Here is a 26790-nt window from a genome sequence, read left to right on the forward strand (position 1 = left end):
AACACGGACAGCCAATTAAATGCTTGGCTTTGTGCGACGTCATCGAGGTCGGTGAGCATCATGTTAGTGTGAGAGGTGTTTTTCAATGGAAATTGTAGAGAAGTCACCGACAGAATGGTAGTGACAAATACACTGACGGGATAAAATCTTAATTTTGTGTTTGAGAAAAAAAAGAAAAGCTAAATTAGGTGGCTGTTAAATGACGCTGGAGGAACGAGCAAGCATTAATATTACTGAGATTATACACAGCTGCTTCAAGGTAGAAGAACGTTTTCCCCCCTTCAGGGTTCGAAGAAGACGATACAATACACAGGTGATGTAACGTTGACGGTTATCTCTCTATCTGCCCGTTCAAAGGGGATTTTCTAATCGCGGTTATCCTAAAATGTTTAAATCCTAACATTTAATCCCATTTCGCGCCTGTAGTAGTGCACATTGTGTTTAGTTAGCTAGGGCTATCTGTGCAGCATTGCGTTAAATTGCCCCAAATTTTTAAGGAGTTGTCATAGCTGATCAATAGGAGTTTATCCATCCATTACACCTGCACAAACATCCTCATTCATTTAGTATACCTAGCGAGCGTAGTAATATCTACTCTATATCTTTATCTCTATCGCACACCCGGAGACAAAGCGTTAATAACAGAGACAGGAGACGTTCTACCTAATTAGTGACTCAAATAGCGCTTTAAACCATATTTAATCCCCATAAGACCTTTCTTATTAATTGACACATTTCTTCAAATAAACTTGCATTTTCCGTCTTTGACAGATCCTAAACCCCAGTGGTATTGCCATTCTGTAATACTGTTGCAAGAGAATAAAAAAAAAAAGCTATAGAGGTAAGTGCATTTTTATTAATTCTCACAGTCTGTGCAATTGATATTTCTGTGTTGGGTTGTACCTGGTATACTAGGTAAAATAGAGCATTAATGACAGCTCTGAATTATTCGATAAAACGGCTGCTTGACCATTGGGTTGGACTGTGAGTTAAACTTTGAAGGTTTATGTTGTTGGTCCTGTGTGTCCAGACCGTGGGCACGGATCTGGGTTTGAAAAATGAATGGTGAATGTTGAGAACTGAACAGTCTCACGAATCGACTACGTCAAGACCGTATACTATTGTACTAAATATGGTAAAAAAAATAGTACGCCACACAAGGCACAAAGCATTTAGTGTGATGCTATTAATAACGTATAATTATGGAATCGATTATAAATAGTGTCGTACTGTACCGTCAAGTTGTTCAGTACAATAGTATGCAGTGAACTTTTAGTCGGAAGCGATTTATTAGCTGAATCGGTTCCATATGGTAGCGTACATATTTTGACGTCTTTATTATTGTCGTATACAGTCTGGGATGTTGGAGTGTTTTTGTAACGCTGTGGATATTATTATGATTCAGAAAAAAATGTTTACCCTTTTAATGAGGCTCATTAAGGTCAGTGCACTGAAATAACAGTGGAGGATAACTAAATAAACCGCTGTGCTTCTTGGGGTGTTTATGCATTACGCAGGGATTGGATTAGATCGATGCTATAGATAATACACATACTGTATACTTCAGACAGCATGGCATTTATCTTTATTTTGAGAAGAACAGAAATCGCAGATTCAGTCAGCGTGTCTAGTGCTGTGTGTGTGTGTGTGTGTATTTTCGTTACAGCGTAATTCAATGACGTCATCCACTCCGATTGCTTAAACATGGATTATTAGCTTAAACTCTTTTAAATTGATCATTGCACATAAATATATACACTGATCAAAGGTATATGTATATTTCATCAGTCACACCCTTGCTTGTTGAACATTCCACCTTCAGAATTAGTCCCCATTAGCTTTAATAATAACTTAACTTCTGTGAAGGCCTTCTATCTTTATTGTGAGTATAGACAAGAGTTATATAAAAAGGAATAATAATATAGTTTTTTATTTCTTTTAGTCAATTCATGCTATTTGGCTTAATATATTATAATGTCTCTTTAAACTTGATAGATTTTGCCGTTTCTTAAATATATCTCTATACACATAAATGCTCTGAATGGTGATTTAAATTTATAATGATATTTTTTAAGAAAATTAGATGCTTGCTTTCTGCCACTATTAGATCTAAGCGACTAAAAGCTGTGGTCAAAAAATTTACCATGCATCCAAGAAGAGGGACTGGCTTAACAACAGTCCTGCAGCCAGAGCAGCAGAAGTACTGTTTGTACGAACTCAACGATAGGAGAATGCAAAGGTTTTGCTAGTGAGCTCGAAATATTCTTGGGAAAACAAAAAACAAATGATCACATTATCCTTGTGAGAGAATGCAAAATATTTCATTGGAGTTTTGTCAGTGAATGCAAAAGCATTAAAATGTAGCTGTATCACCATGTCATTTTAGGGGTTTTGTAGAATAATAAAGAATACAGCTTACTATAGAACTCATGAGTCCTCATGAGGAAGTGTAGCAAGTAGAAAGTTTGATCACAGAAACCTATTGCAACAATAATGATTGCCCAAATTGTTGTTGTCCCTACATGTCATTTAAATTTTATGCCACTGTATGTATGTAATTTTAGCAGCTGTATCTTGTGAATTCTGAAGTCAGATTTCTAAAGATTTTACACTACATAGTCAGTAGGACAGTTGGGGTAGTTGTATAACTCATCAGATACTGTATACTCAGAAAATGGCAGACATTTAGAACCTTGTGTGTGTGTGCACCCACAACAGGAGTGTATGGACATGTTTGGCCTATGGCAGAATAGAATTAGACATCTGTGGTTTATAGGGATCCTAATCTAGCCATCCTATCTAAAAGCTACTGATGTGTATGCATAGAGCGAGGTTTAGTGACATTTCTAGAAAAAAGAAGAGTCTGGTGAATGAGTTTTAATCATACCAATCTTTTAATGAGTTTTAAATTCGTTCTCATCTCATGAAACATTATGCTGTTGTGATTTTTACTTTTGACTAGGTTCCTTCAAAAAAATAGTACTGGCTTATTATTATTATTATTATTATTATTGTTGTTGTTGTTGTTGTTGTTGCTGTTGTTGTTGTGGGGAAGATATGTCCAGGTTACTCATGCCTGTAGTCACTCATTTTTAGTAGAAACTGTCCATTAGCTGCAATAAATCACAGTACTTTGTTGTATGTGTATTTAGAAGTTTTTTGGACTCTAATGCAAATAGAAATATATATAGAAATCCTCCACTCTTTTCAGTTACAAGATTTTTTTGCATTTCTTTAGTTCAGCCTGACATACCTGATGTTAGCTTGCTAGCAAGCCAGTTTCACAGTTATACCTGAGAACAAATTACTCATGAAATAATTGAATCATTGGCTCCATCAGTTGCTGTTTAGAGACAGTAGACATCTGAGCTCAAACAATTAGCATATCTCAGTAATATTTAGCTTCATTAATGCACATTTTAACTTGCATTTATGTGCAAATATGTTCCTTTCTCCTTTTTGCTGCATTGCTGAGTGTGTTGCCCTCAGAATAGCACTCTTAGTGGTGATTCACAGCATTACAGACCCCACTATTCACAGTAAGTTTCCATAAAAAGAAAGTGTAATATGCAGGACTTGTTCTGTGGACTACATAAGATCTCAGTCGTCTGAACGGACGTTTCTTGCACAGTAAAGCTGATACTGGTACATCACACTCATGAGATTGGAGATGATATGAGAACCATGTCCCAGGAATGCTGTTAGCCATGTGTTATGTTCATGGACAAGACCCCAAACCTGAGTGCCTCAAGGTGAGTAGATGGTGTAGTGTCAAATATGGCTCAGCTGAAAGCTATGATGAAGAAACTCAGCAGAAGAAAGAATGCTCACAGCCAATATAGCGGCAAATGACAAAAAGGCTTGAAGCCAAGTTCTCCTCCTGTTGCTTATCTGAATAGGAGGAATTGCTGGCTGAGCCACAGCTGTCAAAAAGGAGACGGATGCTCTGGTGTTATTAGTGATTATTTACTGAAATTATTAATGTTGAAGCAGAAGCTACATACGGCAGAGCATGCACATGTTGACAGAGTGCTCAGTATAGCAGGAGCAGGTTCTCTCCTTGCCCTATTTATTCTCTGCTGAACCATTCTGCTAGCACAGTGGGTGCTCACAGCTGTGTTGGGCAGCTTTGATTACAACATTATTTGCTGCACCACACCTGACCTCACAGCATGAGCTTACAAGCAGCTTGCCTTGGCAGCATACCTGAAATTTTTGCTCACAGTACGTCACTGGTGGTTGTTTAGGCAAACATTACCAAAACACTGAATTGCTTCAAAAAACAAGATTTTAAAATTATTTTTTACTGCTACTTGCTTTGGAGCAAATATTTCAATCCATAGACACTGATCACTTTGTGAGAAAGCTGTTCAAGGTCTCATTCCTGGCAGTGAGATACTGAGGATAGGTGGCAAGATATATCTCCACCAATTTGATTTATGGATGATGCCAGAAGTGAGGTTTTGACCTCATTGAAGCACCTTTTCAGGCACACAAAGCCAAATCATTGATTACGGATATAGATCCAATATCCTAGTGAGGTCTTGTGACTTGAGTAACCACAATCAGCTTGGTGCCCACAAGTTTTGTTGGCCTCATAAGCACCCTTAAATGGACTGTGACTCCTGATGATCATGTGAGCATTATTGACTTAACTGAAGGTGGACCTTCTTTAGATGCCCGCCACCCCATAACCCCATCAGACAATTTTATTTACCGCCATTTGCATCAACTACTTGACACCCTGGACTCACTACATTTTGCGTACTGTACGGCTGGGTAATCATGTCTCATCCTCCCTCGCCCTCAGCATTGGTGCTCCTCAGGGTTGTGTTCTGAGCCCCTTGCTATACTCCCTGTACACCTATGACTGCGTGGCCACTTCCAACTCCACCATCATCATCAAGTTGAAGCAGGAAAGGAACTACAAGCCACTCATGATCAGCGGCAGCTAAGTGGAGAGAGTGGACAGTTATTGGTATCTAGGTGTCCACATCATGCAGGACCTGTCATGGTCCTGACACATAAACACTGGGGTGAAGAAGGCCCGCATCTCAGATGCTTGATGGACTTTAAACTGCGCTCATGGGTGCTAAGGACTTTCTACACCTGCAGTATTGAGAGCATCCTAATGCATCACAGCCTGGTTTGGAGTTTCTCCAGAGGGTGGTGTGATTAGCTGAGTATACCATCCGCAATGAGCTCCCTGACCTGGAGTCTATGTACAGCAAGTAGTGCTGGACCAAGGCCATTCCAACAATAGACTCTTTTCTCTGTTGCATTTAGGGAAGCGCTTTCCTACCTTGAAAGCTTCTTCCCACAGGCCATTTGGGCCCTTAACCAAGACAACACCTAGAGCATGGCCCTTTTCTGGACTTTCACTGGACTTTGTAATAACACCACCTCACATACTACCTCAGTCAGACTTTCGCACAAATGCAAAATTTGCACTACATGCACAATTTTACACTTTACCAATATACACTATATTGCCAAAAGTCTAAATACTTGAATTCAGGTGTTTTTTTTTCAGGGCTTGGACTTGGCCCAAGTGCTCCCAAGTTTGTGGGAACAGTTTGGGGATGTCCCCTTCCTATTCCAACAAGACTGCACACCAGTGCACAAATCAAGGTCCATAAAGACATGGATGAGTGAGTTTGGTGTGGAGGAAATTGACTGGCCTGCACAGAGTCCTGACCTCAACCCGATAGAACACCTTTGGGATGAATTAGAGCGGAGACTCTGAGCCATTCCAAAACTGGGACGTCTGCCTTTACATGCACATGAATTTGATATGGAGTTGGCTGCCCTTTGCAGCTATAACAGCTTCAACTCTTCTGGGAAGGTTTTCCACAAGGTTTAGGAGTGTGTTTATGGGAATTTTTGACCATTCCTCTAGAAGTGCATTTGTGAGGTCAGGCACTGATGTTGGACGAGAAGGCCTGGCACAGAGTCTCCGCTCTAATTTATCCCAAAGGTGTTCTATCGGGAAAGAGGTCCTTTTCCTTAAAGGCTTTATGCACCCCTCATGCATTCATTGCACTGGAGCACAGTTCCTTTTGGGGTTGCCTTTTCTGTGGCAAATATTTTGAGGCATAAGTTTATGGCGATACTTGGATGGTGGTTTCCGACAGGTCCCCACCTTTCTCTGGCAGGTTATGATGACCATAGGAGAAGGATAGCTCATTTGATTCATCATGGGGAAACTTGATTCAGTGCCACTCCAGCGCCTCGCCATCACCTCAACATGTGACAAGTTTAGGTAGGCTTCTACATTTGTGGCAGTAACTCTCTGAATGTCAACTTGAATTAAGCAGCTTTCAGAACTTCACCTTGCAGTTCTGAAGACAGCCTTGTTGCATAGGTGCACTCTGGAAAAAATATTAAAATTTTGGAAAAACAAAAAGTAAAAATACAAAAATGGTATGAATAGACAGTCAGAAAATACAAAGTAAGTACACAGTCACACAGTTTTCATAATTCTGTACAAATTTGATTGCTTCTTAAAATGAAGCAATAAAAATGCGATAGAAATGTAGATTTTCAGCTTTTATTCAAGGGTTTTAACAAAAATATTGGATTAACTGTTTAGAAATTACAGCACTTTTTTTTACACAGTTTAACAAGTTTTACAGTTTCAAAAGTAATTGGACAAACATTAAACAAGCATAAGTAAAAGTATTAATTTCATTGCTTGTTTTTTTTTATCTTTCTGCTTTTAGTTTTGTCTTCAGTAAGTAAAAAGCATGCTCAATTTAGTTGTGGTCAGATGATTGCTGTTTAAAAGACATTCCATTTCCATTAAAAACATACAAACATTTCATTGCTTTAAGAAGCTCTTGGGTTGCTTTAGCAGTATGTTTTGGGTTATTATCCATCTTTATACAGTGCTATTCTATCGGTTTTGCAGAATTTGAATAAATCTAAGCAGGAATTATAGCTCTATACACCTTACAATTTAGCCTGCTATGTCAGTCAACAATAAATAAACACAATTGGCCTTCTCCTGGTTTAATCTGTTCAAAGGATCTTCTTGCAGAACTGGCTTCTTTAGATGTTTTTTTCTTGAGTGTTACCTCTATATTAACATTTGTGAAGGTGTTTGTTGATTGTACACTTTGATAATACCAAGGAAAGAGTTCAGCCAATATTCACTTTGTCTTCTATGGTCTTTCAGGTCTTTTAGTGTTGGTGAACTAGCCAGTGCATTCCAGAATGTTCCAGTTTGTTCATTTTGTTCACTACAAAATTTTCTCCTTGATAGGTCTGTTTTGTTTTTAGCCTATCAATGGCCTCCTTCACTTGCATCTTCATATTTTTTGACTGTATTTTGAGTTCTCATGAACAGCTGCTAAGTGCAAATTCAACACTTGGAATCAGACCTTTTTAATCTCCTTATTTTGTTTGTAACATGAGGAAATGGCCACACATGGCCATGAAACAGCTTACCAGTGAATCAGCCAATTACCATTTAACCTGTGAAAATGGAAGGACTATGTAAAAAAAATGGCTGTAATTCATAAATGGTTAATGCAGACTTTTTGTTATAGCTGCAAATCTGTACTTTAAACACTCCTTGACTGCTTCATTTGAAATCCATAAGTTATTGGTCTGCACAACAACTTGGCACAGGTTTTACGCCAGATGCCCTTCCTGTCGCAACCCTCCCATTTTTATCCGGGCTTGGGACCAGCACTGAATCCAGTGGCTGGGGTTTGGGCATTGGCTAGGAATTGAACCCAGGCCTTCTGCATGGTAGGCCAGAAACCTACCACTGAGCCACCAATGCCCGTAGTTCTATACAGTGTAATAGTTATTTATATAGTACTATCCACAGATTTTCTTCTTCTTTCGGCTGCTCCCTTTAGGGGTCACCACAGCAGATCATTTTTCTCCATCTCAATCTGTTCTCTGCATATTTCTTTGTCACACCAACCCCCCTGCATGTCTTTCCTCACCACAACCATTAACCTCCTCCTTGGCCTTCCTCTTCTCTGCTTTTCTGGTGGCTCCATCCTCAGCATTTTTCTTCCAATATTATCCTCTTCTCAAAGCCTCTCTCACTTTATCTCCAAATTGTTCCACTTGTGCTGTCCCTCTAATGTACTAATTTCTAATCCTGTCCATCCTCGTCACTCCCAGTGCAAATCGCAGTATCTTCAACTCTGCCACCTTCATCTCTGCCTTCTGCCTTCTGCCTTTTTGTCAGCGCCATCGTCTCCAAACCATACAACATAGCTGTCTCACCACAGTCTTGAAAATTTTCCCTTTAACTCTTGCAGACCCCTTTCTAACACAAATCACTCCTGCCACTCTTCTCCACCCATTCCACCCTACCTTTACTCTCTTCTTCACTTTCCTAGCACACACTCCATTACTGTGGACAGTTGACCCCAAGTATTTAAACTCATCCACCTTCTTCACTCCATGCATGTGCACCATTCTGCTTCCCTCACTCTCATTGCCTTTCATTCCCCTTCCTCTCTAGTGCATACCTCCACCTCTGGAGGCTCATCTAAACCTCTTCTCTACTCTCACCACAGATCACAGTGTCATCTGAGAACATCATAGTCCATGGGGGCTCCTGTCTGATCTCATCTGTCAACCTGTCCATCACCATTTCAAACAAGAAAGGGATAAGAGCTGATCCTTGATGCAATCCCACTTCCACCTTGAACCAGTCTATCATTCCTACTGCACACCTTACCGTTGTCATACTGTCCTCATATTCTGCACCACTCTAACATACTTCTCTGCCACTCCTGACTTCCTCATACAATACCACAACTCCTCCCTTGAGACCCTGTCGTACACTTTCTACAAATCCACAAACACACACCTTCTTCTTCTCCATCAATATTCTCAAAACAAACATGGCATCTGTGGTGCTCTTTCTTGGCATGAAAACATCTTACTGCTGACCTCTCCTCTCAGCCTATCCTCCACTATTCTTTCCCATATCTTCATGGTGTGGCTGAACAACTTATCCCTCTGTAGATACTGCAGGTCTGCGAATCTCCCATACTCTTAAACATCGGTACCAGTACACTTCTCCACTCCTCCAGCATCCTCTCATCCTTTTCCAAGATTTTGTTAAACAATCTGGTTAAAAATTCCACTGCCATCTCTTCTAAACATCTCTATGACTCCACTGGTGTGTCATCTGGGCCAACTGCCTTTCCACTCTTTATCCTCTTAATAGCTGTCCTCATTTCATCCTTACTAATTCCCTGCACTTCCTGATGCACGTCTCCAGATCATCCATCTGATCCATCATCTGATCCTGGATTCAGTCCGCGCTCTTCTCCTCATCTTCACTTCCAAAGTCATCCTACAGAGTACCATCCAGTGCTGTCTAGTTACAGTCTTTTCTGCCTCCACTGTACAGTCTCCTTCATAGGATATAGTCCACCTGTGTGCACCTTCATCCACTCTTATATGTCACACTGTGCTCTCCTTCTTCTTGAAATATGTATTCACCATTGCCATTTCCAACCTTTTTGCAGAATCTGCTACCATCTGTCCTTCCACATTCCTCTCCTTGACATGGTACCTACCCATCACTTCCTCATCATCTCTGTTTCCTTTGCCAACATGCCCACTGAAGTCTGCTCCAATCACCACTCTTTCTTCCTTGGGTACACTCTATTACTTCAACTCACAAATTTCTTATTTCTCCTTCTTCACTCACCCCACTTGTGGGGCATATGCACTGACCCTTCAATTTCCAGCTTTACAGTCATAACTCTGTCAGACACTCTCTTCACTTCCACTACACTCTTACAATACTCTTCTTTCAGGATTACCCCTACACCATTTCTCTTCCCATCTACACTATGATAGAACAGTTTGAAACCACCTCCAATATGCTTGGCCTTACTGCCCTTCCACTTGGTCTTTTGTACACATATCCGCCAGCTCTCTCCCTTTACCTTCAGCATAGTGACAACATTCGGAGTTTCCCTCCACACTCCTACCCTTCCTCCTCTCCTGCCTCTGGAGATGCCTTCCCTCTCTCCTTCTTCTCCTTTGCCCAACAGTAGCACAGTTTCCACCTGTACCCTGCTAGCCAACAGTACTGCTGGCAGTCGTTCGTAAAATTGCTGTATTATGTCCAGTGCTGATAATGTATAGATGTACAGTGTTGCTTGGATAAAAAGATGGGTTAGTATTACACAGTACTGTGGCAGCTGGAATAAATGACATGTGAATCATTTCTAGCTGCAGCAAGTCAGGGGCAATCTGATGCTCAGTGTACTCCTCTGTCCTTGTACTGTTTTATGGAGTCTGTGAGGGTTTTTTCTGACCACTGATACCTGCCGGCATCCTTCTCTCCTCTACATCTTCTCCACTGTGTCTAGTTATGTCTCATAAAACTTGAGAACAGGTGTCCTACAAGGGTCAATTTGCTGAGTGTTAATTATCATGTCCTATATATTCAAAACACCAAAAGGTGTTTCTTTGTTATGTATTTAACCCTATTCTATGCCCTCTATAATCAAGGTTAATATTTATTAATGCTGTACTATTTCCCTATTTTCCATTTTCCCCTAAAATATGTCTTTCATTTGCTATCAGAATTCAGCTGGCTGAAAGGATTGTCTAAACTTTTACTTCTCCTTGGCTGATCTGGAGAGATTGTGTGTTGGTAATAAGTTTAGTACTTCTTTCTAAATGTTAGACTGTTAATGTTCTAATTGTAGAAACTACAGTATTTGGTACAGTAAGTCCCTGACTTATGAACATTCGAGTTGCAAACTTTCAAATATACGAACGGTCCTCACATTCCGAACATTTGTAGATGCGAACAAATAGTGGAAATAGCTCAGGTGTCTGCTGGACATTGTCACAGTTGTGCTGCTGTGTGCTTACTGTACAGTGCGATAGTGTACAGTACAGTGCTCAATTAGAGCCAAGGATGACTGGAAGCAAGAGGAAAAGCAGTGGTGATGTGGAGGGGACTGCTAGGAAGCTCAAAGCACTAACCATGGAAACAAAAGTGAAAATAAATGAGAGATTGGACCAAGGCGAAAAGATAGTAGACATACATGAATAACATGAATCGTTTTTTTATGCTTTACATTGTATATTTGTGTTAAAGGTGTATAAGACTCACTTTGTCAGGCGAACAAATCCGACATATGAACATTCTCCCGGACCTTTCTTAGATGTCTTCTAAACCAGAATAACTTGAGATTTGTAAATAACATTGACCACGTTTTAGTCTCAAACCTTTCCCAGGATACCTGAACAAAAGTTAGTTACTTCTTGTTCAACAGTCTTGCTCTCAACTCTTTGACTCTTGGACTTTTTCTGTTGTGCCTACATCAATATTGTACATACTTTTTTGGCAAAAGTGTGTACAAGCTAGACTGGGCATCATCATATTTCACGCTAAACACAAAGTGAGACTTGAACAGCAAATGCTCCCAAGGATGTGCATGACTGACATGGAAACAGCTTTCTCTCCAATACTATGTAGAAGCTGAAAATCTGTTTTGAAATCTTTTGAAATCCCTGTGGCCAGGAGATATGGCTAGGGGTTTCTTTTATTGGTTATGAGGTGATCATCAAGCCTCTGGCAGGTCTGAAACAATGACACAAATCTCTGTATAAGCCATTAGTTTAAAAAAAAAAAGAACAATATTATTTGGAATTAGATCACATGTTCTTGTTAAACCTTGTGAAATTTCACTAGATGATGTATTGCCTCTCCCAGCTTTCCTTCCAGCTGGTTGTGGAGAGCGAAGATGCAGCAAAGCAAGAAGAGAAGACTGTACCACTCTGCAGACAGTGTTGATGAGCTAAATACTAATATTTGAAACGGTATGTTACAAAATGTACTACACTTTCATTAAAAACTGGTTCCATTACTGACTAGTTAAAAGGATAAGAGGTAATCCATACACACATTATGCAAGCTGCTGATTTTTGGTTTACTTTGAAAATCATTACACTACTGAAATCTTACTTTTGTGATAATACTTGGCTCATCAGCATTGTCAGTCTCTTCATTCAAAGCATATTTCAGAGGCTGTGGCCTCTCTGGTGACTTTGTCTTTAAAACCGGTGTTCCATTTTTCTTGACAATGATGTTTGAAGCAGCCTCTGCTTCAAACATCATTGTCAAGTCTTGCAAAATCTAAAAAAGGGAAGTGCCTCACTTATTGTAATTCAAGTATTTTTAAAATTCACATTTGTTACCTAAACAGTCCTTTAGTGTCCATGAAGTGAGTGTCCACTTGAAGAATATCCACTGATTGCTGTGGGACATGGAGCATCTGTTGACAATAGTGGAATGTTTCTCTTATTTTCTGGAAGACTGGCAGGATCAGTGGTGTGGTTAAAGAGACATGGCCTCCATACATTCATCACCTGATTGCTGGTCATCTGTGAGACCAAATGTTCTTGGCAATGTGGGCCCTCTTTTAAGCTCCACTCTGTTCTGGGATATAGTGGGGGTTTTGGGCTGACATTGCAGTCTTCACATGCCACTCAAGAAAGCCTTTTTTGCTCAACCAGTGCTTGTTGACAATATCAAGTTATTGTCGTATATACATACACAGTGCCTTTATAGCCCTTGAGCTTTCCCACATTTTGTCACATTGCAACCACAAACGTAAATGTACTTTATTGGGGTTTTATGTGATAGACCAGGTTTCCCCAACCTTTTTTGTACCATGGACCGGTTTGATACTGGACAATGTTTCCATGGCCTGGGGGGGTGGGGTGGTGATGTGGGGTTTTGGGGGCTGGTGATTGATAAGGGGAGCTCTATAGTGTCAAGCAAATGTTTCTGATAAATCTTGTTATGATATAACTATATTTAAGACATTGTATATATAGTACATTTTATACATAAGTGTATATACAGTATATAATGTGTGTATGTGTGTGTGTATATATATATATATATATATATATATATATATATATATATATATATATATATATATATATATATATAAATAAACTATATTGCCAAAAGTATTCGCTCACCTGCCTTGACTCGCATATGAACTTAAGTGACATCCCATTCCTAATCCATAGGGTTCAATATGACGTCGGTCCACCCTTTGTGAGCTATAACAGCTTCAACTCTTCTGGGAAGGCTGTCCACAAGGTTAAGGTTCATCCATCAGATTGCCAGATGGAGAAGCGCGATTCGTCACTCCAGAGAACACGTCTCCACTGCTTGGAGATGTATGGCTTGGATGCAGCTGCTCGGCCATGGAAACCCATTCCATGAAGCTCTCTGCGCACTGTTCTTGAGCTAATCTGAAGGCCACATGAAGTTTGGATGTCTGTAGCAATTGACTCTGCAGAAAGTTGGCGACCTCTTCGCACTATGCGTCTCAGCATCCGCTGACCCCGCTCCGTCAGTTTACATGGCCTACCACTTCGTGGCTGAGTTGCTGTCATTCCCAAACACTTCCACGTTCTTATAATACAGCTGACAGTTGACTGTGGAATATTTAGGAGCGAGGAAATTTCACGACTGGATTTGTTGCACAGGTGGCATCCTATCACAGTTCCACGCTGGAATTCACTGAGCTCCTGAGAGTGACCCATTCTTTCACAAGTGTTTGTAAAAACAGTCTGCATGCCTAGGTGCTTGATTTTATACACCTGTGGCCATGGAAGTGATTGGAACACCTGATTCTGATTATTTGGATGGGTGAGCGAATACTTTTGGCAATATAGTATGTATATATATATATAACATAACACACAACACACAGCCATTAATGACTAAGCCTTTGGCAACAAAAGTGAGTACACCCCTAAGTGGAAATGTCCAAATTGGGCCCAATTAGCCATTTACCCTCCCCGGTGTCATGTGACTCATTAGAGTTACAAGGTCTCAGGGGTGACTGGGGAGCAGGTGTGTTAAATTTGGTGCTCTCAAACTCTCTCATACTGGTCACTGGATGTTCAACATGGCACCTCATGGCAAATAACTCTCTGAGGATCTGAAAAAAAGAATTGTTGCTCTACATAAAGATGGCCTAGGCTATAAGAAGCTTGCCAAGACCCTGAAACTGAGCTGCAGCACGGTGGGCAAGACCATACAGTGGTTTTACAGGACAGGTTCCACTCAGAGCAGGCCTCGCCATGGTCGACCAAAGAAGTTGAGTGCATATCTGGAGGTCGTCTTTGGGAAATAGATGTATGAGTGCTGCCAGCATTGCTGCAGAGGTTGAAGGGGTGGGGGGTCAGCCTGTCAGTGCTCAGACCATATGCCGGATGCTGCATCAAATTGGTCTGCATGGCTGTCGTCCCAGAAGGAAGCCTCTACTAAAGTTGCTAAAGACAAGCAGACTAAGGACATGGATTACTGGAACCATGTCCTGTGGTCCGATGAGACCAAGATCAACTTATTTGGTTCAGATGGTGTCAAGCATGTGTGGCGGCAACCAGGTGAGGAGTACAAAGACAAGTGTGTCTTTCCTACAGTGTGGTGGTGGGGGTGTCATGGTCTGGGCCTGCATGAGTGCTGCTGGCACTGGGGAGCTACAGTTCATTGAGGGAACCATGAATGCCAACATGTACTGTGACATACTGAAGCACAGCATGATCCCCTCCCTTCGGAGACTGGGCTGCAGGGCAGTATTCCAACATGATAACAACCCCAAATACAACTCCAAGATGACCACTGCCTTGCTAAAGAAGATGAGGGCAAAGGTGATGGACTGGCCAAGCATATCTCCAGACCTAGACCCTATTGAGCATCTGTGGGGCATCCTCAAATGGAAGGTGGGAGAGTGCAAGGTCTCTAAGATCCATCAGCTCTGTGATATCATGGTGGAGTGGAAGAGGACTCCAGTGGCAATCTGTGAAGCTCTGGTGAACTCCATGCCCAAGAGGGTTAAGGCAGTGCTGAAAAATAATGGTGGCCACACAAAATATTGAAACTTTGGGCCCAATTTGGACATTTCCACTTGGGGGTGTACTCACTTTTATTGCCAACGGTTCAGACATTAATGGTTGAGTTATTTTGAGGGGACAGCAAATTTACACTGTTATACAGGCTGTACACTCACTACTTTACATTGTAGCAGAGTGTCATTTCTTCAGTGTTGTCACATGAAAAGATATAAAATATTTACATAAATGTGACTCACTTTTGTGACATACTGTATGTATGTATGTGTGTGTATGTGTGTGTGTGTATATATATATATATATATATATATATATATATATGTATGTATGTATGTATGTATGTATATATGTATATATGTATGTATGTGTGTGTATGTATGTATGTATATGTATGTATTTATGTATGTATGTGTGTGTGTATATACACTATATTGCCAAAAGTATTCGCTCACCTGCCTTGACTCTCAAATGAACTTAAGTGACATCCCATTCCTAATCCATAGGGTTCAATATGACGTTGGTCCATCCTTTGCAGCTATAACAGCTTCAACTCTTCTGGGAAGGCTGTCCACAAGGTTTAGGAGTGTGTTTATGGGAATTTTTGACCATTCTTCCAGAAGCGCATTTGTGAGGTCACACACTGATGTTGGACGAGAAGGTCTGGCTCTCAGTCTCCGCTCTAATTCATCCCAAAGGTGTTCTATCGGGTTGAGGTCAGGACTCTGTGCAGGCCAGTCAAGTTCATCCACACCAGACTCTGTCATCCATGTCTTTATGGATGTTGCTTTGTGCACTAGTGCACAGTCATGTTGGAAGAGGAAGGGGCCAGCTCCAAAGTTCCCACAAAGTTGGGAGCATGGAATTGTCCAAAATGTCTTGGTATGCTGAAGCATTCAGAGTTCCTTTCACTGGAACTAAGGGGCCAAGCCCAGCTCCTGAAAAACAACCCCACACCATAATCCCCCCTCCACCAAACTTTACACTTGGCACAATGCAGTCAGACAAGTACCGTTCTCCTGGCAACCGCCAAACCCAGACTCGTCCATCAGATTGCCAGATGGAGAAGCGCGATTCGTCACTCCAGAGAATGCGTCTCCACTGCTCTAGAGTCCAGTGGCGGCGTGCTTTACACCACTGCATCCGACGCTTTGCATTGCACTTGGTGATGTATGGCTTGGATGCAGCTGCTCGGCCATGGAAACCCATTCCATGAAGCTCTCTGCGCACTGTTCTTGAACTAATCTGAAGGCCACATGAAGTTTGGAGGTCTGTAGCGATTGACTCTGCAGAAAGTTGGCGACCTCTTCACACTATGCGCCTCAGCATCCGCTGACCCCGCTCCGTCAGTTTACATGGCCTACCACTTCGTGGCTGAGTTGCTGTCGTTCCCAAACACTTCCACGTTCTTATAATACAGCTGACTGTGGAATATTTAGGAGCGAGGAAATTTTACGACTGGATTTGTTGCACAGGTGGCATCCTATCACAGTTCCACGCCGGAATTCACTGAGCTCCTGACAGCGACCCATTCTTTCACAAATGTTTGTAAAAACAGTCTGCATGCCTAGGTGCTTGATTTTATACACCTATGGCCATGGAAGTGATTGGAACACCTGATTCTGATTATTTGGATGGGTGAGCGAATACTTTTGGCAATATAGTGTATATATGTATATATGTATGTATGTATGTATATGTATATATATGTATGTATTTATGTATGTATGTGTGTGTGTATGTATGTATATGTATGTATTTATGTATGTGTGTGTGTATATATATATGTATATATGTATTTATGTATGTGTGTGTGTATATATATATGTATATATGTATGTATGTATATGTATATATATGTATGTATTTATGTATGTATGTGTGTGTGTGTGTGTGTATATATATGTGTATGTATGTATGTATATGTATATATATGTATGTATGTGTGTGTGTGTGTGTATATATATATATAAAATGCAAAAGATCAAAGGACCAAAGTCTAAACACTGTCATTATTTTACACTACAGTTACAATGCAAACTTTTTTGAGTATGGTTCCAGTGAAGGGAAGAGCGACACAGATTCAAGGGCATGAATCTCCTTTGTTGCTTCGCTTACAGCTCTCCTGAAAAAGCACAATTATTGTTTGTTATATGATTCATAACACCTCCTAAAAATGAAAAATTCATGAAATTAATATCATGCCTCTTACGCTTCCTTTTCACACATCTGAGCTACAATGATGTTCATTATTAATCGCCTGGTGAAATCTTTCAAACTTCCAGTTTCTTCATAGTCTTGGATGACTGTCATCCCTGTTGGTTTGGAAGTCAGAATCTGTTCTACTGTCTAAATATATTTTATATAAGACATCATTTTTAAAGAGCCATATGTAAAAAAATTACATTTCTTGCAAAGGTACTGTCCATGACAGGTTTAATCATTAAACATCCATAATCACTTGTGTCTGCTTTGACTACTGATGGTCAAAACAGACAATGTATCTGTTAGACTTGGGAAGGAGGATCATGCATTATGCTGAAGGACACTCAAATCTAAACATAACATTAGGATACAAAGCATACACAGTAAGCCATTTATGCCTGTGTGCTATGGAGGCACAAATCAGCATGTAATTTCACTGGCAAGTGTCTCCAAACTTTCTGAAGCAGCACTGATACATATACATTTAGTGCCTGTGGATGCCACCCATCCTTAAAATAATCTTCCTTTGATCTTTAGTACAATTGGCGCAAGACCTAAGATTTTTGTGTGCAAGCACAATGAGGCAAAAATGTTGTATTCCAGATTACGTGTATCATGACAAATTAAAATTATCACCAAGCATTTCTCACTAAAATAAATAAAATAAATAAATAATAAGTTATGGTTGAAAGGGAACTCACAATCAAGATAACAATCAAGAATCTTCTAGCTCAACAGCTTCTCAAAGTAATCAAACAAACTTCTCAGGTTACTTCTCAGGTAACCAAACAAACTACAAAAAAAGAATAAATCGGCTATTATCTATCACTAAGGCCCCAACAAGCTGAAATACTTCTTCACTCCCCCCCTTTTTTTATCAGTTATCTATGTTCTGTTTTTTGTATTATTTTTAGGTTGAAGAGTAAAAGCATTTTAGACATCACAGTCATCAAGGAGAAACATTGCCTTACAGATAACAAAATCAGCATGATTTACACTGAACATTCACATACAGACACAGAAAGGCCACCACCATTCGTCTGGCAACCAAGAACCAGACTCCAGCCTATCTGCCTTCTTTCTTTCTAGAGTCTGCAGTCTAGCTTGTGCTTAGTTTCTTTATCATTTTTTGCTGCTTTCACAACAGCTCTGTAGTGTCCAGTGACTCACATGCCTGCATGGTCTGACAGCCAGCGTTGATGCTTTGATGACAGTCTCCTCTGAAAGTGAGTTTCTCTCCTTTAATATCACAGCTGTCATGACTGGGATGGGAGCTGATGATGACATCCCACTTGGTGAGAGGAAAACTGTGACAGACTTCTGCTATCTACTGGACAAGTCAAAGCAGCTCTTCAACGGCCTGAGGTCTGTATGATGTACTTTGTATTTCTGAACTGACATCCAAAAACCCTAAAGGAAAAAAAATCCTGAGTGACTTTTAAATAAGGCTAGTTATGTTAACTATAGAATTGACGTTTTATGGAGAAAACATGGTGCTTGTCTGTGCAAAAGACACCAACATGCACCTATACATGACAGTCAGTAGGGGGAGCTACTTGTGTGCATGTGTGTGTTGAAGCATAGCTCATTTGACCTATTTCATTAACCATAGTAAATGCAAACTCAAGTTTTTAATAAAATAATGTGACGTATTTAGATTACCCATAATTGCATTATGGGTATTGTGGTGCACATGGCACCACTAAAATACCCATAACAATTCTCTTCATTCAGCCAAGAGACAGTACTGCTTATATTGATATAGTTTGATGTCACCCCACTGTGCATGCAAATCTGGACCAACCCACTCACTCACAGTTTCTCTTAGAACATGGACAGAGTATCTTTAATGGAAGTTAATAGGATTTTGGCCAATTTGAGCTTCCGTAATAAAAAAAAAACTGTAATTATAATAAGTTACAATAGAAAGAATCTTAATGCCCTACATGCTGAAGTTCTGTGCCAGGTTTTTTGGATGAAGATGGTAGATGGATAGAAAGTTTGTTATTAGAAAGACAGAAGGAGAAGCATTTACAGATTTTTGGTCTTAGAAGAATAATAACTAGACACATAAAGTTTGTCATGACAAACTCTGTATTTTGGCTTGACACAGCCAGTCTGAAATTTTAAAATAATTACTAGTTTGATACATGAAAATAATGTGGAGTTTTAAGAAAAATAGATAGATAGATAGATAGATAGATAGATAGATAGATAGATAGATAGATAGATAGATAGATAGATAGATAGATAGATGAAGTTCTGTTCGGCTATACATTTCCTCAAGAATTGCACACATTTTTTCTAGATATTTTCTATAAGATTTTTGTCCTTGTGATCAGGGGATAAGAGTTCTTCTTTTATAAGGTCCAGCAAAGGCTTCATTGAAGACACTGTCACATACATTTCCCCTGACAGAACATCTGTGAAATCAGCAACGGATTGTAGTGCTGCATTAATGGACTCAAGGACAGATACATCCTGCGATGTCGGTTTTATATGTCCATGTTTTCTGTTTCTATAATAGTAATAATAATATAATATAATAATAAAATATTATAATTTTCTTCTTAAGTTCGATGGTTACTTTCATTATCACCTTCTTCCCACTATCACTACCACTGTGCACTTTCTTAGGGGCCATGCTGGAATTATTTTTATAGTATAATACAAATAATATCGAGAAAAGAGGAAAATGGTGTTCATAGCTACTATGCACATGTACGATCACGAACGAAGACTGATCAAAAGTGATGCTGGGTTATGCACTTGTGTCTTTGTTTACCTGATAGCGGTGGCTTGGGATGGTGGTTCCCTGGTCTTACTCCAAAAAAATGGACGCACGTAGGAACAAATTGTAGGCAAATTTTTGAACGTAACCTGGTTGGCCTGTAATTGGGGACGTTCGTGCCCCGAGGTTTCACTGTACATTAATAAAAATAATTCACTCACCAGAACTAAACTATGTTGCGGGATATTGGGATGTTGTTCTCTGTGCCTTTTTCAGGTCTGTTTTCTTTGTCCTGCTCATACTGAAAGTATTTACCAGACTCCTACACAATCCTAGGGCACGGATTGGGCATTTCTTCTCACTTGCTATGGTATTTGTGACAGCCAAATAGAGATTATGGCCAAAGAAATTTAGCCAGTGCCAGCCAAGTTTGCTTAAGACTTAAGAGTTTCTCCAAGTATATCAGCTGTATGGATCTCTTGGGTGTATCTTGTCTTTAGGTAGTTTGACTTTAGAGTCCAGTCAGCTGTGAGATATTGTACTGTTAAGCTCATGTATGGGGTCATATTTACACTGGACCACATGTCTGTGGTGGCTGAATAAAAATCAATTTCTTGCAAATCCTTCAGAATATCATCCTTCTCATGAGATTGCTGTTTTGGAAATCAGTAAGAATTGAAATTCAAATTCTTATTGGCTGTCAAAATTTCTTTATATGCTGTTTTTTTCCCACTGTATTAAATGGCTACATTTCCTTTGCAATGGATCTTGTTATACTTTTTCTGTCAGTGGGCAACATTTCATACTGTCGCATTTATATTTTGCTACCTGTTCAGAAGTCTGTGATATTGGCAACTGACGTGAAGTATGTGTGGCTATGGATGCCTTTAAATCTTCACAAATTCAGCAGGGTGATGTGATTTGAGGCGATTCCTTAGATTTGTGGTGCTGGTGGCTTTTGCTGCTACTTCTCTCTTACATATTCAACATACTGAGCTAAGGATTTGGGCCGTAACAAGCCCAATGCTGCAGATTCACACTGCCAGCTTTTATAGCAGATGGTTCTATAGGCTGTCATAGACACCCTAGTCAGAAGGAAAAGTAGAATAATGTTAGGGTGCCTGTGCAGCTTGGGTGCTTGGCTACCAATTTATAGGTTTAAAACAAAACACAACATAATACTTTTACAATGAAAACAATATGTTGGGTTTGCCACAATAATAAACTTTAGTAATAAAAATATAATATTGATGCTTGCATTGCATGGCAAGAACCACTGATTAAAGTGTGATTTTCAGTAACATCAAAGACTTATTTGGTCATGAAATTCCACGTTAACCACTAGGTACTCATAAACTATTATACACTGATCAGGCATAACATTATGACCACCTGCCTAATATTTTGTTGGCCCCTCTTTTGCTGCCAAAACAGCCCTGACCCCTCAAGGCATGGACTCCACTAGATCCCTGAAGGTGTGCTGTGGTATCTGGCACCAAGAGCAGTAGATCCTATAAATCCTGTAAGTTGCAGGTGGGGCCTCCATAGATTGGACTTGTTTGTCCAGTACATCCCACAGATGCTCGATTGAGATCTGGGGAATTTGGAGGCCAAGTCAACACCTCAAACTCATTGTTATGCTCATCAAACCATTCCGGATCCATTTTTGCTTTGTTGCACGGCGCATTAACCTGCTGAAAGAGGCCAAAGCCATCAGAGAATACCGTTTCCATGAAAGGGTGTAGATGGTCTGCAACATTGCCTAGGTAGGTGTAGGTGTCAAAGTAACATCCACATGGAGGGCAGGACCCAAGGTTTCCCAGCAGAACATTGTCCAAAGCATGACACTGCCTCCATCAGCTTGCCTTCTTCCCATAGTGCATCCTGGTGCCATGTGTTCCCCAGGTAAGTGACACACACGCACCCGACCATCCACATGATGTAAAAGAAAACACGATTCATCAGACCAGACCACCTTCTTCCATTGCTCCGTGGTCCAGTTCTGATACTCACGTGCCCATTGTTGCTGTTTTCGGCGGTGCACAGGGGTCAGCAGGGGCATATTTCAATATTTCATGAGATAACCAAAGAAATTATTTATAACACAGAAAAGTGAAAAACTTCTGACTTCTGTATGTTCATTTAAGCATTTAAAATATTTGGTTGCACTCCTTTTGCACAAATACTGCATCAATACGGCATGGCATGGGGGCAATCAGCCTGTGGTACTGCTGAGGTGTAAGGGAAGCCCAGGTTGCTTTGATAGCTCCCTTCAGCTCATCTGTATTGTGGGGTCTGGTGTCTCTCATCTTGCTCTTGAAAATACTGTTGTGAATTGACCGAAGCAGACCAGGGGACTTGGAAGTAGTGTTCAGCAGGAATGTTTTATTGTAGATCAGAACACACTGCGGTGGTGCTGTAGTCACCAAGTCCAGTGAGTCCACTGAATTACAGTTTTAAAGGGCTTGAGTGGGCAGGCCTTGAAGGTGTGACAATACAAAAGCCTTGAGGTGATACTCCCCCAAGGGGAGGTAGCCCTCACAGGTGTCGACTGCCTGGTATGATAATGCAAAAGCTTAGAGGTGATACTCTTAAACAAAGCATTGAATGGGAGAAAGATCCCCAGAGTTTACTCCCCCAACTGTAGGCTAGTTCACAGTACCTGATCACCGTCTGATTTGATCACCATTTGGTGGTGAGAGCTGGGTTATGTAAATTATTATTCAGAAAAGGATGTATGTTACAGTAGATATCAAAATATGTTTTCCTACAATACCCAGGTCAGGTGGGTTGGCTGGCCAGTCAAGCACAGTAATACCATGGTTAGCAAACCAGTTCAGTGTAGTTTTTGGCACTGTGGGCAGGGGCCAGGTCCTGCTGGAAAAGAAAATCAGCATCTCCATAAAACTTATATATCTCCATATATACCGATCAACCATAACATTATGAGCATTGACAGGTGAAGTGAATAACAGTGATTACCTCCTCATCATGGTACCTGTTATTGGTTATATTTGGCAGCAAGTGAACATTTTGTCCTCAAATTTAATGTGTTACAAGCAGGAAAAATGGGTAATTGTAAGGATTTGAGTAATGGCTAGATGACTGGATCGGAGCATCTCCAAAACTGCAGCTCAGTTTGTTGTGTATGGGGCTACATAGCTGTAGACCAGTCAGGCTGACCCCTGTGCACCACTAAAAGTGCCAACAATGGGCATGTGAGCATCAGAACTGGACCAGTGGAAGAAGAAGGCCTTGGACTGATGAATCACGTTTTCTTTTACAATACGTGGATGGCCGGGTGTGTGTTTGTCGCTTACCAGGGGAACACATAGCACCAGGATGCAATATGGGAAGAAGGCAAGCCAGGAGAGGCAGTGTCATGCTTTGGGCAATGTTCTGCTGGGAATCCTTGGGTCCTGCTATCCACATGGTTGTTACTTTGACACGCACCACCTTCCTAAGCATTGTTGCAGACCATGTACACCCTTTCATGGAAACGGTACTCCCTGATAGCTGTGATTTCTTTCAGCAGCATAATACTCCGTGCCACAAAGCAAAAAGGCTTCAGGAATGGTTTTGACTTGGCCTCCAAATTCCCCAGATCTCAATCTAATTGAGCATATGGAGGCCACACCATGCAACTTACAGGACTTAAAGGATCTGCTGCTAACATCTTGGTGCTAGATACCACAGCACACCTTCAGGGATCTAGTGGAATCCATGTGTCAACGAGTCAGGGCTGTTTTTGGCAGCAAAATGTTGCCAATAAAAATAATGTTATGGCTGTTCGGTGTTATATGAATATGTCATCTAAATAAGCAGGAGCAAATGCATTATGTGGATGGAGGATTATAGCCCTCTCACTTTGAAATGGTGCTGGAGCTTCATACAACCACAACAAAAGGGTGACAAATTGGTGTAACCCAAAGGAGTGGATAAAGCATTTTTTCCTCTCCAGATACTGAAGTCAAGGGAATATGCCAATACCCCTTGGTTAAATCTATTGTTGAATAACAGAGCTGCATCTAACTGCTTGAGCATTTCATTAATGCGAGCATTTCATTAATTCATTAATAATTGCATTAGTATATGTACTGTGTAAAAGTTATGGGCAGGAATGCGGTGAAGTAGGAATGCTAACTTCAAAATTAGAAGTGTTAATAGTTTATTCTTCTAGGTACACATCATTTGTGGATGTAGGTGGCCTCAAATCCTTCAGAAAGACAGAGAGGGAGCAAGGGGGAGAGAGTATGAGTTTAAAAAAAGAGAGAAAAAAAATATTATGCTTATAGTCATGTGATGGTTAAAGACAATGTACATGATGTGCAAGGTGCTGGCAGGGACTCCCGCAAAACTAACTATGACAGCATAACTAAAAGGGAGTGTCAGAATGGCTTCCCAGGACATAAAGCATCCAACCACTTCACAGTCGGCAAACCTGAGTGACTTGAGAGGGTGGTAAGGAGACAGCATCCAAACATCCAAGTACACCAAACACTCTATGCCTATGAACCTTCCAGGTCTGCTCCTTTACCTAATAAAAACTTTACATAGAAAGCTTGACTAAACAAATGTGTCTTCAGCCTAGACTCAAACACTGAGACTGCGTCTGAATCTCAAACACTAATTAGAAGGCTGTTCTATAACTGTGTGGCTTTGTAAGAAAAAGCTCTGCACCTTTTAATCCAAATAGGCATGGTGGATCGTAAAAAAACAAAAACAAAAGAACGGTGGCATAAGACCATTCAATGCATTATAGGTCAGTAATAGTATTTTATAATTAATGCAAAATTTTATTTAGAAAGCTTACTTCTAGCTGCATGTGGTCCTAGTACAAGCACTTCTGTCTTGTTAGAGTTAAGCAGGAGGAAGTTAGTAAGCATCCACTGTCTAATGTCCTTTACACATTCTTCAGTCTTAATAAGCTGGTGTCTCTCATCTGACTTAGGTGAAACATATAGTTGTGTGTTATCGGCATAACAGTGGAAGCTAATACCATGTTTACGAATAATTGTATCAAGGGGTAGCATATATAAGGAGAATATAGAATATATTAGGAGTGGGCCTAAAACAGAACTTTGTGAAACACCTAATTTACCCTGAGTATGCTTAGAGAAGTCTCATTTAGATCTCTGAACGATCAGTGATAATCTACAGGATTATCTCTAAACCTGTTTGGTTTTACATTAATAGTCTGAATTTTTTGCCTGAAATTTTTTAATGAAACAAATCATGAAGTCACTGCTCCTGCATATAGATGGTGTGTGCTTTTCTACAGTGGTTTTACTCCTAGGTAATTTTGCTACAAAAGTTAAATAGAGTTAAATTAAAATTTAGGATTATTTTTGTTATCTTCAATTAGGATATTTTAGTTTGACGCTATTTACACATTATCTTCAGAGAAAGCCTACCAAACGTTATTAAAGTTCTTTAAGAATTTTGAATACTTTAAACAGTTTGCCAGTAATGGGCCAGAAAATCTGACAACAAAACCACCAAACAGGACATGAGTCTGTATCTCAGCCATAGATGGTATCATTTACAATAGGGCTGAAATGATTTCTCGAGTAACTCGGATAATTGAATACAAAAAATCATTGAGGCAAATTAGTTGCCTCGAAGCTTCGTTTAGTCCATTTACTGTAACTACACACAGAGCACTGCGTTTCCCCCCGGACCATTATTACTGACACACAACCCGCTAAACTTGGGGAGAAAACATCGAGGGTGAGAAGATTCAGGCCAAAGGAAACTGCAGAAAGTTTGGGATCATTTCAAACTAAAACAGACAGAAAACTCTGTACAGTGTGATTACTGTAAGACTGAACTGGTGTACAACACTACTATTGATTTAGCTTAAATCAATATGATTGCTAGTTGAAATTAAGGACCGTAAAAATGTATGTGGATTGTGGCTACATGTAGTGACTATTTAAAAACAAAAACAAAAAAAACATCCAATTTTAGGCTAATGGTATCCTAAGTCTGTAACCTATTGAACCAATTTTAATGTTTTCAGTGGTAGAGACTTAAAGCACTTTTGTATGTCACTCTGGATAAGAGCGTCTGCCAAATGCCAGAAATGTAAATGTAAAATTTAAGACTCTAAATCAGTATGGTGGCTAGTTATGGTTAGCTAAGTTTTGTGAAAGCCTTAGCGTCATTCATTTTGATAGCCTCACTCTCTCTCTGTCACACACACACACACACACCAGTATGTAGAGAGACATTTAAGAGGGTTTATTCTCCAAATAACTCTTTCATGTTACAGAAAAATGTGTTAAGAAATTCTTGTTCTTGTTCCAAGTTCCCAGTTCCCTTCCTGTCCACAAATTTTTTGCCTCTTACAAAAACCACAAAGTCTTCCAGGAGGACAGTAAAGGCTTATGTCATGCTTGAGCTGTAGTTAGACTGAAACGTGAAAGTTATGTTGCACAACATAAATGCAATGTTTAGGTATTAGGTATTTTTTGTTTTATGTTGTACTATTTTTACCTTCTTTTGAAGTAATACATTATTTATTTATTTATATATTTGTATTTGCATTTTTAATGTCAATTAAATGCACTAAATTTATTTTCATTTTTCTAAATAGGAAACAACTTAGTTGTTCATTTTAAGAGACCTGTCTTCTTTCCTTTTGCATATTTATTCTTCTTCTTATCCGATTACTCGTTTAATCGATGGAATAATTGGTAGAATTTTCGATTACTAAAATAATCGATTGCTGCAACCCTAATCTACAGGTTACAATAACATGACATAAATGCTTCCATCTAATGGTTTTGAAAAGTCCAGCAGTTTGCCTGTAATGGGTCAGCAAAAACCATCAATCAGGAAGTGAGGTTGTGTCTCAGCAAAGATGTCACTGACACAAAACTTGGCTTGCCCTAAGGCTATGCAACAAATTTCTTCTTAGACTGCTGGTCAGTTATAGTAACATGCTAAAAATGCTTACATCTGACTGC

The 26790-nt window shown here is 40.0% G+C and overlaps 1 protein-coding gene across 4 annotated transcripts in view; it reads left to right on the forward strand.

The window, feature by feature from the left end:
• Positions 1–38: 38 nt before the first annotated feature.
• scai (suppressor of cancer cell invasion) overlaps positions 39–26790 on the forward strand; it is a 50891-nt gene continuing 24139 nt past the window's right edge. The window contains exons 1-3 of one of the 4 annotated variants that reach the window (XM_058383215.1): positions 39–313; positions 772–841; positions 18342–18453. In XM_058383215.1, the coding sequence (XP_058239198.1) occupies positions 18347–18453 (107 nt within the window). In that variant the 5' untranslated portion in view covers positions 39–313; positions 772–841; positions 18342–18346. Of the gene's footprint in view, positions 314–771; positions 842–11705; positions 11827–18341; positions 18454–26790 lie in introns of those variants that run through there. The other 3 variants (XM_058383216.1, XM_058383213.1, XM_058383214.1) reach the window with 3 other exon arrangements.

The sequence above is a fragment of the Hemibagrus wyckioides genome, linkage group LG28 (assembly GCF_019097595.1).
Source record: "Hemibagrus wyckioides isolate EC202008001 linkage group LG28, SWU_Hwy_1.0, whole genome shotgun sequence".
Taxonomy (NCBI): Eukaryota; Metazoa; Chordata; class Actinopteri; order Siluriformes; family Bagridae; genus Hemibagrus; species Hemibagrus wyckioides.